General features: G+C 38.2%; 4 protein-coding genes across 6 annotated transcripts; 1 reads left to right on the top strand and 3 right to left on the bottom strand.

The window, feature by feature from the left end:
- Positions 1 to 539: 539 nt before the first annotated feature.
- On the bottom strand, positions 540 to 14143 carry LOC132197709 (6-phosphofructo-2-kinase/fructose-2,6-bisphosphatase-like). Of its 2 annotated transcripts, none has more exons than XM_059621192.1 (9): positions 14104 to 14143; positions 3482 to 3595; positions 2783 to 2898; positions 2586 to 2720; positions 2274 to 2486; positions 1990 to 2208; positions 1515 to 1749; positions 1190 to 1317; positions 540 to 1124 (listed from the first exon to the last, which is right to left on the bottom strand). In XM_059621192.1, exons 1-9 carry the CDS (start codon positions 14126 to 14128, stop codon positions 1035 to 1037), a joined length of 1275 nt encoding a protein of 424 aa, XP_059477175.1. In that variant the 5' UTR covers positions 14129 to 14143; the 3' UTR covers positions 540 to 1034. The 2 variants fall into 2 exon arrangements, with proteins under 2 accessions (XP_059477175.1, XP_059477174.1); XM_059621191.1 differs by lacking the exon at positions 14104 to 14143 and adding an exon at positions 5509 to 5811.
- LOC132197708 (uncharacterized) lies at positions 6765 to 13309 on the bottom strand. 2 transcript variants are annotated; one of them, XM_059621189.1, is made up of 11 exons: positions 13148 to 13309; positions 11391 to 11854; positions 10994 to 11255; positions 10834 to 10941; positions 10551 to 10705; positions 10290 to 10498; positions 9868 to 10226; positions 9782 to 9815; positions 9405 to 9496; positions 7104 to 9159; positions 6765 to 7031 (listed from the first exon to the last, which is right to left on the bottom strand). In XM_059621189.1, the coding sequence occupies exons 2-11, from the start codon at positions 11844 to 11846 to the stop codon at positions 6869 to 6871; spliced, it is 3894 nt and encodes a 1297-aa protein (XP_059477172.1). In that variant the 5' UTR covers positions 11847 to 11854; positions 13148 to 13309; the 3' UTR covers positions 6765 to 6868. The 2 variants fall into 2 exon arrangements, with proteins under 2 accessions (XP_059477172.1, XP_059477173.1); XM_059621190.1 differs by having other exon boundaries at positions 10994 to 11252.
- LOC132197715 (mitochondrial coenzyme A diphosphatase NUDT8) lies at positions 13566 to 15245 on the top strand. The gene is made up of 3 exons (XM_059621205.1): positions 13566 to 13967; positions 14148 to 14296; positions 14551 to 15245. Exons 1-3 carry the CDS (start codon positions 13711 to 13713, stop codon positions 14862 to 14864), a joined length of 720 nt encoding a protein of 239 aa, XP_059477188.1. The 5' UTR covers positions 13566 to 13710; the 3' UTR covers positions 14865 to 15245.
- On the bottom strand, positions 14890 to 17643 carry LOC132197711 (uncharacterized). Its single transcript, XM_059621195.1, has 5 exons — positions 17396 to 17643; positions 16411 to 16623; positions 16043 to 16351; positions 15815 to 15992; positions 14890 to 15763 (listed from the first exon to the last, which is right to left on the bottom strand). Exons 2-5 carry the CDS (start codon positions 16602 to 16604, stop codon positions 15389 to 15391), a joined length of 1056 nt encoding a protein of 351 aa, XP_059477178.1. The 5' UTR covers positions 16605 to 16623; positions 17396 to 17643; the 3' UTR covers positions 14890 to 15388.
- Positions 17644 to 17653: the final 10 nt, after the last annotated feature.

Raw genomic sequence — 17653 nt, 5'->3', positions numbered from 1 at the left:
TTCGCCGGCATTGTATTATTCTAAAAGGTTGATGCGTCGCCTCTGGTGATACACAATACAGTCAATCCCTTGATATATTATCTCATTACCAAGGGTGGAATTTATCGCTCCACGTCAGGAAAATTTATGATTCCTTATTCCACCAACCGTAAATCTGGCTCTTTTAAAATAAACTTGCCGCCTTCAATTCTCTCTCAAATAATGAACGTAATTTACGCCTGCTTGGTAATTAGGAAAACAACGCTGCTGTGTGTCTGCTAACTTTAGAACCACCGACCATTGCTTTTTATCATTGCTGTTGTAAAGTTTGTCAGCCGTGAACTTTTGCAAATGGCCCTAGAGATAAATTTGAGAGCGCCGCAAACCGCAAAAAGATTGTAAATATAGAAGAGAGACCTTATTCTGACACCGCTCATTAAAAGTTTGTTTTACGTGTGCTCGGCAGACCGTGGGAAATTTTAATGTACTGCACATACTATTCCCTCGTTTTTATTGCAATATAAAGGGAAAATAGAGCAAATTTATATAAATGCAAAAGGTTTCCTGTTTAATAACTTGGGTATATTTATTTTAGGATTTGTTGAAGATTTAAAAAAGAGAAACAGATACAAACATGCCAAATATAATAATTATTGCAAGAGACAAGAAGTTGAGTTTAAATATTTTTATAGAAGTTACAGATCAGCTAAAAATGTTGCAAATATTAACCACCACTGCTGGAGTGTTACAAAAATAATTCTACTGCAGGTACGGGATGTCCCAAATTCAGTCATTTGCTCATGTGTAGCATGTTAATGATTTTTGATCAGCCAATCTGACAGGCATCCAGCATAATTGAATAAATTTACATGAATGCGATTATAGGTTTCATATTTGCTTCCATCAGAAAAATATAAATCTATCGTAGCAAACATCATACTTTTTTTTTGTCATTCCTCCGACTTGATGTAGCTGTTGTAAATCTCACTAAGAGGACCATAAAAAGCCACGAGTAAGTTAGCACAGAGAACCAACCTTCAGTCTAATTGAGACAGTCAGTGCTCCAACAGACCAAAGTTAATACTATCATAGTGCGAAGGAACTGTGATTAGCGCCTCTTCTTGCTTGCGGAGCACCGAACAGTTCTATAAGCACAAATATTGACATAATTAAGAATGTTTCTTTGAAAATAGAGCAGAAAACAATTTACCTGTGGCTTATGTCTGTATGTGTCTACACACTCTATGGGAAGACGAATCAGTTCGAATGTGCTATCATTGCCATCAGTAGTCAACTTCATTACAGTATGGAGGGGTACATCAAGATAAGGCAGCTCGTCTGTGAAAATTGTGGAAAAAAAGCTGATTAGAAAATTTCCCACTGGGTTTTTTTCTCTGATAGAATTATATGAACTCTTCTTCCTGTTTTAGTAAAAACAAGAGAATACCCTATCTCAAGAGAAGGTAAACAAAAATCTAATTAAGAAACTTTATGACTCAATAAAAATCCCCGACATTAAATGATGTATGCTATACCTGGCAGCTTTCCCAAGAAATAGCCGACAAGGCAGCGCAGTACCGCCTGGTGGCTGATGATCAAGACATTGGAGGCCCGTTCCAGTTCCATTATGACTGGGGTCACTCGGGCCATGATGTCCACATAGGACTCGCCCCAGGGATAGCGGTAGCGCAGCTTATCTTGGTCTCGCCAGGCAAACTCCGTTGGGTATTTTTCTTGCATTTCCTCATATGTCAGGCCTTCACAAACACCCTATAAAATTATTGACATTGATTTAATAAAATTTTTGTTTATTTTGCCCTAATTAAGCCATTAAAATCTTATTACTTATTACTTCCGCATGGATTTCATTAAATTTTTATTGTGGTTTTTGACAATAAAATTAACATTGCATTGCTATTGAAAAAATTATTCTCATTTCTAGTTTCTACTAAGAAAATGCAAAAACAGCATATCAAAAATTAAAGGAGTGGGTCATAAATAAATTCTTACAGCTTCCAGTTCGTTCAGAGCTTCCAGGCTTTCCATGCTCGCCTTGATAAATGCGGCCGTTTGTTGAGTTCTCTTCAGCTGGCTGGTAAACACCCTGAGTTCAGGGATTTCCATTGAATTGATTTCTCTGCCAAGAGTGCGAGCGTAGCAGTGGCCTCGGGGAGAAAGATCAGTGTCTCCGCCAATACGACCCAAGACGTTGTTCTCACTCTCTCCGTGCTGAACGCAATCAAAGTTATAAATTAACAAAACATAATTGCTAGAAAATTTATATATTTAAATACCCTGGAGAAGTAGATTGTCCTGGTTCCTGGGACAACCGAAGAGACAAAAGAGAGCACTTGGCTCTGAAGGTGGCCGTTTATTTGACGAGCCAACACTTCCGGGCCACACAGCTTGATGCTGCTGATTTGCAGATTTAATCCATTGAGTTGCTTTGATTGAGTGGGTGAACCCGTAGAAGAGGATGATGGCAATTTTCTCTCAGAAAAAGGGCCCTGAAATTTTCAATAACCAAATTAATCAATTTAAATAAATGCGCTTTTATTTTAATTGTTTGTACAAAAAAATATTGTCACATGTATGTTTTTTTTTACCTTTGAGAAGAAATTATCACAGCTTTCATCACAAACGCTTTCAACAAACAGCACCTTGCATCCTTTGGCGCGACCGGTAAGCATTTCACTCAATTGAGGGCGGTGTTCCTTGGTGGAAGAACTGCATTCTATCACCTGAAGACATTATTTTCCGTTAAAAAAAACGGTCTCCAAGTTTTAAAATATTTTTGACTCACGGCTATGGCAGGTCCTCCTTTAGAAAGCCAATTGCAGATGTCCTCAAACTCGGCTGGGCACTGTGCCAATTTCTTATCCTCAAACCACTTAAGGTTTTCGTCTAGCATGGTGAAATCTGCAACATTCAGAAAGCGCGGCGTGATTTACGATTTATTGTTGTTCCTCGATCTGTGGAAATTATCATCAGTTTGCCTTCCGCGAGTTGTGCAAATGGGGTCATGCTAATATGTTTGCACACACACTCACTGAAGCGGATTGTTTGATGTGTACTTTGTATTCTGTGACCAGCAGTTTGTAAGATGCGTGGGGATCTTTGCTCATTTCAGTGAAATGAAAATTTTCCACTATTGTTCTATATAGTAATATAAGCGATAAGTAAATTTCCACTTATGATAAATTATGCAATACAAGTATATATGCAATAAAATTATGCAAAAAGAAAAAATCATAAAAAAATTCTTAAAACGATTATTAAAAAAGGATTCACCACTCGTTGATTAATTAGCTGTCATAAGTTGAAAAAAAAACTAGAGTTTAGAAAAAAGCAAAAATTTAATAATTTTTTTCAAAGAATGATAAATTTCATCTTGTTTTTTCATTATTTTTTTTATAATAACTTTTTTTTATATTACACTAAAATATTAGACGCAATTATTGTAAAAAACTAAATTTATTTTTAAATATATTGCAAAACTTACGTTTAGCCTGGTGGCCGGTCCAGTTGAGGAACTTGCCGAGCTTTTTGGCCAGGTGTGTACGGCCATAGTCTTCGACGACGACAGCCATTGGACCAAATTGCGGGCCAGAGGAGCCTGACAACAACAATGATATCTCATGAAAAAACGAGAACGCGGAAATGAGCTGCCAGTGATGCTCAAATGGCAACAAGAAATTAAATGAGAATGAACAAAGCTCTGCTCCTCGCCATGTAAACAACAAATCAATCGCAGCCAGCGACAATTTGCTCAGCTGCCGTCCTTATGCGAGGCCATAGCGCGCGTTGCATAAATTATATATGTAATAATTGACCTCCGCGAAAATCTAGCAACTATAACTCTTATTACGTTGTTGATCAAAATATAATCCACGCAACAATGTTTATTTCCGGCCTATATGCTGTGATTTCCCTAGGCTGAAAGCTGACGTCAAGCCCTGGTAACTTCAGGACTTGAAGCAGGCGCTAGGTTTGTGATTGTAGGGTCCAACAGAGTGTTGAGAAGGTCGTGCCTGCAGCAGAATAGCAGATCTTGCTGGCCTTCTCGCTCACCTGTCAAATGACAAAAAAAAATGATACGGCCGGCGATCGCAAACAAGCTAGTCCACTTTATTTTGCGTGCCAAATCCACACAACATGCAATTAGATTGTTGTGTATAACGAAAACTTTTACTGCGCAATAGATTTTCGGCCATGGAAATTTGAGAGCGAGTTCCACCAAGCGCTTCATTACAAATGAATTGAATAAAACTCTGAACCCATTCGCCAATTGTATTATGGTATACGATTTAACAAATTTCAAAGTTCATTTCAATTGGAAATAAAATTCAATTTCTTATTTTTGTGCTTTTTATTTTATTAAAGACAGAATTTTAATCCATTTATAATTTTTTTATACCTGTTTCGTTTTAACTGATAAAATCCAACTTGAGATTCTTTCCTGGTACCAAAAAATTAGCAGAATATTAGGTGTCAGGCATGCTAATTTTTATTCGAAGAGAATTTAAGTTTTCAATTTAAAAATCACACTAATGTATAAAACATTTTATTTGTTTATAAAATTGGCACTAGTAATTTTGGGCTAGAAAATGAAAATATATTATTCAATTAAAATTAATAAGCAAAAATCTTGTATATTATTTTTTATTTTCTTATAATTACTCATATCAGCTCCGGCAAGTATATTAAAATTTAAGTTGCTTTATTAAAAAATATTTTTACAAAAATTTATACCACGTAAATTAATTAATTCCATTATTGAAATAACCAGAAATATCTGTTTCAAGTGAAGGGTAGCAAAATAATATAATATTGTTATCACCACGATTTATTCAGTTTTGTCTCTGCTGCGTAGGAAAATAAACGATTAATTGGAGGGCTAAAATATTAAATTATGTGCAAATGTTATTGAATCATTTTGCAAATTTAATTTCTACTAAAACAAATGCTCCTTATTAACCAGCCATTAAAACTGCTCTCTTTCTTCCGTTTTGATTAATCAATCCAATTAGTAGGAAAATTTTCTCGAGATTCCCCCTTTGGTGTTCATATTCAAGAACGAGATAGTCACGTTTTTCTACTAACGTTATTTCGCATCTCCGTATATTCGCGGAGCAAAACATGTAGTGGCGAGAGCGCTAATTTTAGCAACTGGTAAAGCATTTTGGCAAACCTCCCAAAAAATTAAACCAACTGCCAGGCAACCTCGTCAGCAAGCGTAGCTACCCGGTAGTGGTCAGAAAACGTCACAATCAGCAGTGCGATAAAATAAAATTGAGGTCCAGCAATAGAATAAGTGACGAGGCGTACGCGTCGCAAATTGCTGACATTTCACCCCTATGCTCTGAAGGTCACAGAATCATAACAAGCTGCTTAATTCGATTCAGAAGAATATAATTATTTTTAATTCAAATTTCCATACACACAGATCAAAATTAGCAATCAGAAAAATTATCATTTCGGGAAATAATATAATTAATAAAAAAAAAAAAATGCCAAAAAAAAACACACCTTGTTTGACGTCGGCAAGGTTCAGGCGGAAGGACAGAGGGCTGACGATTGGGGCCATTTTTTGATCTCGTCGGAGACGTTGGGCTAGGGCAGCCGGCAGCAGGGACAGCAGGAAGGCTTCAATCTTGTCCGCGAAAGGCACCTCACATGGAGACAACACGTTTTTGTTTGCGCGGCCGAAGCGGCGAGAGCGAGCGCGATGAGTGAATTAAGTAGGGGGCTCGTCTCGATCGATCGACCACGCCGAGCAAGCGGACTTGCGCACCGTCAGCACCGCGAGTCACGTAGCCCCTCCAGAGTGGGTGACCTGTGCAAGGACGCTACCTTCGGAGGACTCACGGTGCCACACTCACACAACCAGAAATAATAAATTTATTAACGTTCTCTATTGCGGTTCCCCCATTAGAGGAAATCTGCAGCTTCCGCGCTGCCGTTTATACGTTATTTTTTTAACCTTATTATTTTTGAGATCAAACAAGATAAACGCGCAATAAGTATTTGCGGTTTAATTTCATGGCGTCAATTAAATCGTGCGTCAACACTGGTTTTATAATTAATTAGAACTCGTGAGGGGGGTTTAAATAGATTCGTGGGACGTGTTTGCAAGCGCGTGTGCCGCTTTTCATTTGGCTATGGACGTCTAATTTTGAACTTAAGCTAAATACCACTTCACACCCTTTGCAAAATTAGACACCATACGCCATTAATTAATTTTCACAGAACATTAAACTTCAAAGTTTCTTAAATAATTTTGACATCATCCCAAGCTAAAATATGCTATACAATTAAAATTAATAAGCATTGATTTTCCTCTATAACATAAATTTTTAATTTACCCTTTAAATTCTTGTTTAAAAAGGGAACTATTATTAAACAAAATTTTTAGGGTACACCATCCAGATATTAAATAAATGACTTAGCTTAGAATGCATTTAAATGTTTTACTATTGACTCTTAATGTGTAAAACCCAGAAGATAACGCAAGAAATTAATCACAAGTCACAACACCTGCTGATAACAACCCACATCTTGTTGAAGATCGGGGTTCCCAAGCGCATACCAAATTTAGCATGTAAATGCAAGATACTTTTAAGAAAAAATAATTTCAATTAATTGAGAGCAATATTATTTAATATTTTGCAATAATTTTTTTTACCAATCAATTTAAAAAAGTCTGTTGAATAATCCAAACAATCACTTTAGAAAATTGATAATCATACATTTCACACCCAATGCATGCAGCTGAAATAAAAAAGTGAAGAGATACTAAGCAGACGGTTTTATTGAAATCAGGAAGTAAAAAGAGACAGAGTTATGTTAGTCATTATAGCTCTAAAATTTCTTTTCACTTGCGCCAGAGTTAGCGCTGGCCCGTCAAGTGAATCAAAGCAGGATTTTGTTTGGAGGTCAGTCTGGAAACTGCTCCAACAGTATTTGCGCTTACAGGGGCTTGCATTGCAGATTGCAAGGGCACAGACACAAGGTTTCGTTGAGGTCCACTGGGCCTCGTTACACCAAGAGCCCTGTACACATTCAATGTGAGAATAAAATAAATCAAGCTTAGCACTGTAATTAAAATAAGCAACACCAATTACCAATTCTGCTGAGGGTAGTAGCCATAGGGCTGACCACCATATGGTGGATAGGGTGGATACTGCTGGAATGAATTGAGCTGCGGCTGTGTCGGCTGCGATGGAGGTTGATTGAAGCCAAAGTACTGATCTACATTTTGAGAGGAGGAAGACATAGTCGGCCGAGTGACAGGAGCGGTGGAGGGCATGTCCCCAATTGGTGGAAGTGGCAATTCGGTGTTGATGGTCTCAGACCTCCTGTCCGGCCGCTTGTCCATCAAACCAGCCATCATGGAGTCAGTGGCTTCTTTCACAGTCTTCGCATCGGCAGCTTTCGGCTTGATCTGCTGCTCAACATTTTTCTTGGCAGCATTAAGCACATCGGAGTCCAAGTAGTCCTCCTCGTCAGAGTCAATTTTACCAAAAAGCTGATTTTGTGAATTCATTTCAGTACCTGCGTTTACGTACTTCCGCAGTTCCTTGACCTTTTCAGGGTCCGTTTCTTCCAGGCGCTGAAGCTGCATAATGATCGAATGTTTTTCATGCTCAGGTAAAAACTCAAAAATCTTTAGACATGAGATGAGGTCATCTTCGGACATGTCTGCCGTGTTCACCTCATCATCAGGGACGACCACCAGTTCCTCCATCTTGGCCATTTGCTCTTCCTCTTTTTTCTTCTCCTTCTCCGAGGCTTCTTCATTCTTTTTCTGGGCCATCCCCACTACTGCTTCGACCAACTGCTCCAGCTCGTCGTTGGTGATGTCAGTCTTACCTTGCGCCAGAAGTGCGCTGGCGATCTGCAACGCAATGGCGTTCCTGTCAATATTTCCCACACCTGGCACAGAGACGGCCTCCTTCTTGGGTTCTGTAGCCTTTGCAGTACTTGCTGGAGCCAGAACGTTTGAAGTGATAATTTTTTCGGCAGCAGCTACCTTTGGTGCCTCTTCTGCTTTCTGGATCTGTTCCTTGATAACAGGTGGTGGGGCATGATCAAGTAGCCATCCAATGTTGTTGATGGCATTCTTTGTGGCGCCAACGTTAAATCGCTCAACGATGCCTGCCATCAGTTGGCCCCTGAACTTTTCCTTGATCGTTTCAAGCATCACGGTGTTCTCGATCTCTAAGAGAATGTCCTCTGAAGAATCCTTTTTTACCTTTTCCATTGCCAGAGCTCTTCCGAGGAGTTTGTTGACTGTTGGGCCAAGTGAACCAAGCTGAGGCTCCAAGGCTGTCAAATGTCTCAACATTCCCAAAACTGTTCGGTAGTCAGGCTTAATAGGTTTTGGCTCTGGCTTGGGCTCACCTTTGATGTCACCACCTGTCAGGGCCTTCCAGGTATCTTTGATGTCTGACACAGACCCTCCTTTAGAAGCAGACTTTGAACCCTTAGAGGATCTAGGTCTGAGGCCTTCTTCTTCAGTGAAACCCAACTTTCTCCTCAACTCTCTCTTGTGGTCTTGGAGCTCATGAATGTACAACTCCTCCACCCTCTCATTCCAGAAGATTTTCCACTCTGGTGTGTAGTCATACTTGGCCGGATTCCTGCCACTTTCTTTTACTTCTTGCTGCTTCTTGTTCCAGAAAATCTTCCACTCCTCGTTGTAAGCTGGATGCTTCTCAGGCTGGGTCTGATAGTGGCGCCGCTTTTTCTTGATTTCCCTCTCTATCTCATCACACTCACTTTTGAACAGATCCCACTTTTCCCGAATACTCATTGTCTTTGTGCTCCTAGAGTCGGACAAGCGAGACCTAGGGCGGGGTGAGCGCGAACCACTCCTGCTTGAAATAGGGCTACATGACAAAGACCTACGATTTCTGCGTGGACTACGTGAATGCCTTCTACTCTGATGCGCACGTCTGCTGTCTGGGGAGCGAGATCGTTTCCCATACTCTTGCCTTCGGCTCACTTCCCTACCAAAATTATCTAGTTTGGGCAACCTGTCTCGATTAGACTGTCTGATCCCGACTGGGGAAATGTGTCTTCCTGGAGAGACTGGTTCAGGTGACAAGGACATGTCAGAACCAGAGTTGGAGATTGGTGTTGTGTCTCGAAGTGCGTCATTTATGTTCAGCGTTTTGCCTGAAACACGTTAATTTTTACAATAAAATCTTTAAAATAAAAATGATCTCACACCCTTAAGTAAATTAAATAGATTTAACATTCATCAAAATAGCGCATTATTATACATATCTCTAAAATAAATAATTACCACTCAGATACAATTTGTATGCAAATATTTGAAAATTCATAAATTAGAATTAATGTGTGCTTAATAATTTAAAAAAAGGATATATATTTTTGACAAAAATATTAAATAGCAGTACCATTAGCTTTTTTGGGAAGAATCTCTACAACTTCTTGGCCAGATTCTTCTTCTTCACGCACTGGTGGAGGTGGATGACTATTCTGTTGAAGTCTGAAATTTTGAATCATGAGGCAAGCTCATCAGTTAAAAGACAAAAAAAAAATCATTATATTATAAAGTCAATTAATTAATATAGACAATTAATTTTGTAGAATGCTTGAATTGTTGTTGCAATGCAAGAATAAAACAATATTTAGTAAATAATTGCCACTTTGCTATATTTAAATGGTTTGTTCCCTTTCATTGAATCTATAATTATATGCAACATTTAAATTATGTGTTAAATAAAATATCAGTCTAATCAGACCAATAAATTAAAATGCAACTATAACTGACCTTTCATCAAATGGAGACATCCGGCTAGACCCACCTGTTTTATTTTAATTAATTAAATCGTTCCAAGTTAATTAAAATTAGGTTACCCTCAGGTGAAATGCTGTCACTTTTAGAAGTATTTTTTCTGTATGACTGGCCTCGCCTTCGAATGGGACTCCTCCGTCTACCTGGACTCGAACTTCTGCCTTGCACAGGACTGGGGTTCCAGTGGCTTTCAGGACTTCTCAATCTCAAGCCAGGACTACGACTTCTTGCACTCGGTCTTGGACTTCGACTTCTTGCCCTTGACCGAGGGCTTCGACTTCTTGCACTTGGGATAGGACTTCGACTCCTTCCTCTTCTTTCCCTCCGACCAGGACTTCTCGGGCTACGATCCAAGCTCTCAACAGATGGCTCCCTTCTCGGAACGCCAACAAGCTCAACAAAAGTTTTGCTCGGAGTTTCACTAAAATAAATTCAATAAATTCAAATTCAATTCTAAATTTAAAGCAATATAACATTAACCTACCAAAAATGCCTTTGCTTGTTGGTTGCCTCTTTGTATTCCTCGCATTTTGCTCGGAAGGTGCGGCCAAGAACTAGCATGGGCTTCAGTCGTCCATATTCCCTTTCAATGCTCTCAACAACAGTGCGAACAAAGCGCCCCATTTCTAGTTTCAGATCTTTGCTGTTTTGAACTAAGAGAAGAGCTTCATGTGCTTTTGCAAAATGTCGCTTCTGGAATTTTAATATTTGATATAATAAACTCCATAATAATATAAATACAGACCAGATAGTTCATACGGTGAGCAGTGCCAATCATGTGCGAAATAATGTTTTGTCGCACATTTTGCATTAGGTTTTCACCTCGCTTATCGCATAAGAAACACACAACATGACAATTTTCTACATCGTCGTCCATTAACTCGACCAAATACTCAAGCCCTATAAATCAACAAACCAAAAAGCAGACGATTTAATTGACTAGATCAAATCAATTTTATTTCAAACAACTCTTACAGAGTTTTGATTTTATAGGAATAAGCCAACACCAGTTTTAAGTTTGAAATTACCAATTATGGGCGAATCAGTAAACTTATCCAGCATAGTTTGGCACAATGGCACTCGCCGCATTTCCATTTCCATGCCAGGAACTGCAGGTTCATCAAGATGAGCAGTTTCTGAATTGTTAAAATTGAGATTAGGAGTGCAAAGGATTTCAAAATCAAATACCTTGCTCCCTCCTGTAATCAATTATATTGATGGCAATCATATTTGCTTTGTGTTTTTTGCCATTGTTGTGGTTGACGATGTCATTATCAAGGACCTTGAGTTGGCACACATGGCAAGAATATAGGTGTGCGTTTTTGCCTGTGGTCTTCTTGTAGAGGGGTCCTCTGTAAGAATATCGGCCTGGCCCTGCCTCGTGCGATATCTCAATTCCGAGGGCCTTCTGTAACTCCTTTTGCTTTTCAGCGGCAGAAACAAATTTCTGCTGCAAATATAAAAAATTTTAAGTTGATGGGACATTCACTTAAAGCAAATTATTTTTACTATCTTAAATAACATTAAAAATTTTAAAACAAAAAGAGCCAATAATAAATTTGACAACTTTGTACGTGAGACACACCTGCGCTTCCTGTTTTGTTTGTTCTGCCAAAGCTTTTTCTGCAGGGGAAGGACCAGGTGTGGCTATAGCTGGAGTCGGCAAAGCCCCTGGAGGAACAGAAAGGTTGAAAGGCAGTCCAAAACTAGGGCTACCCATGGAAGGGTTGGGAAATCTTGCTGGCGGGGTACCAATGGGTATGAAACCTGGAAGAGGAAAGGCCCGAGCAGGGGGAGGAGCATTTGGCCTCGTTTCAGCTAAAGGTTTGCTATTTGTGTGCAAGTTAATTTTGATTGCCGCCCCTTTCTTCTGGCCTGTAGGGGCGAGCAGTTTCAGTCGCAGGTCATTGTCCTCGAGTTCCTCGGCATCGCCAAGCTGGCTGCGCACGAATTTCTTCTTCTGTGGCTTCTCTAGGTCCAGGTCCAGGTCATCGAAGTTGTCCTGGTTGGTTTTCTGCCGACCTCCTGCGTACGCTTCCATTTCTTCACCTGCAAGAGATTCCAAATAAAACAGAAATCTCCAAATTAGGATGAAATTTTTTTTAATCGATGCATTTTGCCGAAGAAATATCAATCCTTGGGACGAGAAAACTTTGACAAGATTTTCCCTTACTTACCAATTTACATTCATTTGCAGACCCTCCAGAAGGTATATAAGTTACAGAAATGTGCGAAAAAACAACAACTAATTTTGACAATTTGAACAGCCAGGTGAAACCGGCAACGCACTTTGGCGCTGAATATCAAGTCGATAGTTTTTCAAGTTAATTTTCCTCTCCGTTCATAGCTTTCAGGTGCATGAATGTTTTCGCGCTGTATTGAAATTTGAAAATATTCTTTCTGTAAAAAATTAATAGAAGAGAAAAAAACTTTCACTGTTCTCTATAAATGCGTAAGTAAAACAGGATTTTGATATACACGATTTTTTTAATTACCTCAAAAATAAATTATTAAACACACCAAATAAACACCGTAATTAAAATTCCCTTCTATCCTGTTGTTATAACTGATTCTACTTAGAGAAAGATCTTACCAAACCAAATATCCCAATTAAACCATTTTTATTTTCATTTTTAACTGGTCGCTCTACAAGAAATTTTTCTTAATAAAATCAGCTATCAATATTATGAAAAACGGCTTTTCATGTGAATTCCAAAAACCCGTGTATGAAATTAGAAGAAATTTAGAATTTTTATATGAGGTTTATAGGGTGGCTTTTTGAAAGCCCCTCCCCATGTACCACCTTTTTATATTTATACCACCTGAAGTACCGAGACGCGAATAATATGAGACGTGTACATCAAGGAATTATCATTGTGAAAACACTTCCATTTGACGTCAAACACTTTTCTTCTCTCAAACCACTCACAGAGTTTGTGAAAAATTTAAGAAGCATTGTACGTTTGCTCAACGATATGTAATCGTATTCACAGTTTATGTATGCAGTGCATTTTTTCGCAAGTGATAAAAAACACATTATGAACCCGCGTTGGCACTTTTAAATTGACATATACATACATAACACGAAATGGCACGATGCGAATTCACAAAATTCGAATTCCGAACATCTTTTCAACGCAGTTAGGCTATACGAAACCTGCTGAAATCTGTAGATTAGAATGTAATTAAGGATATAATGTATTATTTATTAACACAATAAATTTATCTTGCTCGAAATGAAAAACTCAGACAACAATATGGCGAGGAGCATTTTCACGAAAGGGCGAGAGTTGCGGGTTATTAAAATGTCGCGAATTCTGTCAAAGGAAATGAAAAACTCACCAATTTCTCATTATCCGATTCTTGATGAATTGAAGGTCTGTTTTGTATGAAAAAATATGAAAACTTGCCACGGAAAGCTACGAAATCTCAGTAAATAAGCTTTACAATCAGCACAGCGCAGTCTTCCATTGGAGAAAAGCGATCAATTTTGTTATTTCGGTTTCGGTTTCCTAACTTTAAATCTACCGGTTTTAAAGTTATTGCAATTAACAGTTTTAACAATTTCACTATTTATTGAAACATTGGTAGCAAATAAATTAATGATATAGTCATTTTGCTTTCTTTAAAAAATTTATGAGCTATCAAAATCATACTAAATCGTAGATTGCATTAATTTTGCATTCATTTCTTGATGGTATCAAAAACCGGTGTTCATAGAGCGCAATAAAAAAAACTGGCAATAGCCCTAGTGGGAGTGACCGTAATTAAAAGTGGGCTGAGGCTGAAAATCAGAAATCAAAACAAAAATAAATCATTTTCGTCAGGCGATTTGACGACTTGTCCGACATGCATTTCAACGAAAGTTTTTAATTTCGCAAATCTTGCTCCGTGGAACGTCCGAGATGAGACTTTTGCGTGCAGGACACCTAGGTGGGACACTGCTGTTAGTGTCCCAGCGGTCGGTGCACCTGGACGCAACCAGTGTCATCGGCCAGGAAAACCGAATCCGATGTGTCCAGGCTCTTAGGCAGATCAAGCCTCTTAGACTGAAAGGTGGTGAACCCGAAAAGAAGGCTGCCGTTTTGGTGCCTCTTTGTATTGTCGAGGGGCAACTTTCCCTTCTTTACACTGTTCGGTCCACCAACCTCCGGACCAACAGGTGAGACTAATAATACTAAAACCTTTGAAACCTTTAAAAATTATATTTATAATAACAATATGTTTTTTTTTTATTGAAAGATTTATATTTATGTGATTAAATATTTTTTAATTAACAGCAACAAAAATTTACTTACGCATTATAATTTCTTGCATTGGCATCTTTTGTTGTGGAATTTAGGGGAGAAGTTTCTTTTCCTGGAGGAATGGAAGACTCAACTGATTCTAGTCTGGTGGAAACTGCCCTTCGTGAGACTGAAGAGGAACTGGGCATCAAAGCATCTACTGTTGATGTTTGGTCTGAGGCAAACTTTGTCGGAACATATTCAGGCATGTTTAAATTATTTCCACCTAAATATTTGTGTGTACTATCTGATAAGATAATTTCTGTGAAGTTTTTTTGTTATATTTATTGTTTTTTAAATTGTGTACATGCTAGATATATAAAGATAAAAAATCGCTTTGTCCTATATACCTTTGAACTTCGCTCTGTCTATACAGAATGATAAAATTTAATAAATTTTTTTCTTATATTGGGAAATATCCTTTGATATTATTTTTTTAACAATGTAATATTTTTGCAGGAAAAGTTGCGGTAATGCCCGTTTTGGGATTTGTTGGCACTTTGGATCTAAAGAACCTGCAAGTGAATGATCAGGAAGTGGAGGCTGTGTTTTCGTTGTCCATAGAGCAGCTTTGCGATCCCCTTGTTTGTCGGCACACCCAGTTCCGAAGCAGAGGGATGGTCTTGCCTGTTTTCCAGGCACCTGGCCAACAAACGGTCTGGGGCCTGACTGCCGTCATCTCACACATAATGCTCAAAGCCCTTGTGCCTAAATTGTACAAGAAGCATCTAAGAGCAATCCCTGCAATCAAAGTTGAAGAGCCAAAGCTGTGAGTCCTAAGCAATTGGTGTGCAAGTATTTAAGGTTTTTATTATTTCTGACAAATATTAACATCATTTAATAACTTTTAAAATTAAATTTTATTAAGATCCAAATGTTAATTAGAAGCTTTTTTGTTCCAAATGAGTTAATTTTCATAATTTTTAAAATGTAGACTTGGGAACTAAGTTGATCTTTTGTTCCTTTTTGTTGGGTATTTTTGACATACATTGAATATATTTTATTTTTCCTCTTTTATTGAAATATGATCAATATTTGATCAGTGAAACCATATGACAATAGTGAGACACCCAAATTGTATAATATTTGTGGAGCAAATTTTTGTGCTTTGCTATTACAAAGTTTTCCTTAAAAATAAAGTGTGACAAAATGCATTATTTTAACTTTTATTGTTGTTAATTTTTTCCGCTAAATTTTGGTAGCGCAAATTCAATATTTCCTCTAAACTGATTGCTTATAATCATTCTTCATTAGATAGTAGCAAAAAAATTATAAATATTTAAAAAGCAAGAATTTCTTAGTCCTCCTCAGACGCTGGGGTGACAACATTTCTGTGCCTCCTTGTGTGCCTACTGGGTCGAACGTAGGCCAGACCATAGCAACTGAATCGGTGGCCAAGATTTCTCAGGGCTGCGCACAAATACGGCTCAGCAGCTACACAGAACAAAGGAAGAAGAGCTGCTGGAAGGATGGCCAATAGAAGAGACCATGGCAAAACTGAGTCGTGTCTTGCCAGCCATGCTAGTTGTAGCAAAACAGGTTGTTGGTTAGTCAGGACATCAGAGTGAACCAGTACGGCCAGGAGCATGGGCAGTGTGCAAAGCAGAAGTACGAGAATGCACATAAGCCGTGCTTTGGCCTCCCAGGGCGGAAGGACGTGGATCGTCGAGTCCTAGAAATACAAACTGGATTTTAAATTTTAATTTTGATTTCAAGTCTTTACTGTGGAAGGTTTTTCGTCTTGAGGGGCTGATTCTTTTCCAAGTCTGCTATGAATGAACATTCCAAGCAGCAGGTATGCACAGGCCATGGCCATGAGAATGTGCAGCATTGATAGAAGTCCTGAGTATTTTGTTGTCCACACGAGGGGTATGTAGCAGAGACCTCGCCAAGAATTCCATCTTTATACGAATTTTAGTTCAATTTGATTAATTTTAAATTCACTTCTCACCCTAGCAAGGGCATAAGGGCAACGAGGATCACAAGTAACCATGAAAAAGCAGCCACTGCAGCTAAATGCTGCCACTCGAGCAGGCAGTCAACCAACGGAAGGTAGAGGTCGAGCGAGAGGAGCAAGGTGTGAACAGCCGGGGCTAAGGTGGTTATCACCAGTGGCAGCGAACCTACACCCAAACAAGTGGTTGATCCGGATAAGACTGAAACTGTTGCTGCAGATGGGCTAGGCGAATATCGAAAAGCAGCTAATTTGGCAGGGTACAATGTGGAGATTGGAGAAAAGATGAGTAGTCCGCAAGATTGGCTGAAATTTAAGGAAACTCATTGTTAAGCAGAATTTTTACTTCTCCAGTTGTTATGTACCTAAAAAATAAGCTGTTCTTTGAGGTCATCCGACAAATACGTCGTGCATTCAAAGAAGCGGCCACCATTAGGCCGTTTCCTACTATACAGCAGGTTGCCAAAAGAGCGGCAGAAACTTGGAACACCCATAAATCTTCAGGATGGTGGGAAGGATGCTCCACTGTCATAGTCATATTTGCTGTACTTGTGTGCATTTTTTTTTAACTGAAAGTACTGAAACATTGTCAAAAATTATTTTTATTCTCAAATTGAATTTAAAACTTATAAGATTAAATAAGAAGTATCAAAGTCATTTTTTTTCATTACACTGCCTTTTAATAATTATTATGGATCGAGTTAAATTCAAAAAAGGTCTGCAGATTTTAATTGGCTGAATTATGATATAAAATGAGTAAATCATATATGTATGAAATGGTACACTCTTATAAAATAAAAATGTCATGGTTTGGAGGCCAAAGCAATAATCGGCACGCAAGACCGCGCGGCCATACATAACGTTATGGCGCTCTGGAAATTATATAGCTGCTCTACTTGCTATATTGTGGATCGGAAACTCACAAACCCTGCGCGCCTATGTTGTAATTATAATGTAATTTATTATTTTTGTAAGCACCAAAAAATATAAATAAAATATCACATGCTAATAGTCCTCAAAATCAATTTTTATTTTGCAATATTTGTATTTTAAACAAAACAAAAAAATTATAATTAACAAGAATTTTAACAATATATCCAATAAATTATTTCGAGATTTAAATAAAGCGCACATCTTATTGTAAAAAATTGAAAAATCAATGTGGCGGTGCTGAATTAAAAACTGGAACTTAGAAATGGAACACCAATTCTATCACAAGTTCCGTGATTGCAAGTCTAATATATTTAATAATTAAATTATATTCCTACACTTTTTTTTACAAACCTTAAGGATATGATTGTGAAAATTCCCTAACATTTCTTAATTAATGCTCATTAGCAAGAATATTACCTGGGACTGCTCAATGTTTTGATGAACACTACTAAAAAAAGCAGATATATTTATATTTATAAAAACATTCTGGAGAGCTTGCCAAGCAAGAGTTAACAGCCTCAGGTCCAGCTGCACATTGGGCTACATAAAGGCGAGACTATTGATCCAGTGCCAGCGCCGCGCATTGCAGGGAATCTAGCGAGAGCTCTGGGAAAGTTTGTCAACCAAAGGACTTTTTTCCATTGAGAATTACCACATACACAACTCATTCCGTGT

This window comes from Neocloeon triangulifer, unplaced genomic scaffold, assembly GCF_031216515.1.
Source record: "Neocloeon triangulifer isolate White Clay Creek 2 clone unplaced genomic scaffold, ASM3121651v1 ptg000012l, whole genome shotgun sequence".
Taxonomy (NCBI): Eukaryota; Metazoa; Arthropoda; class Insecta; order Ephemeroptera; family Baetidae; genus Neocloeon; species Neocloeon triangulifer.
This window is presented reverse-complemented; position numbering and strand designations above follow the sequence as displayed.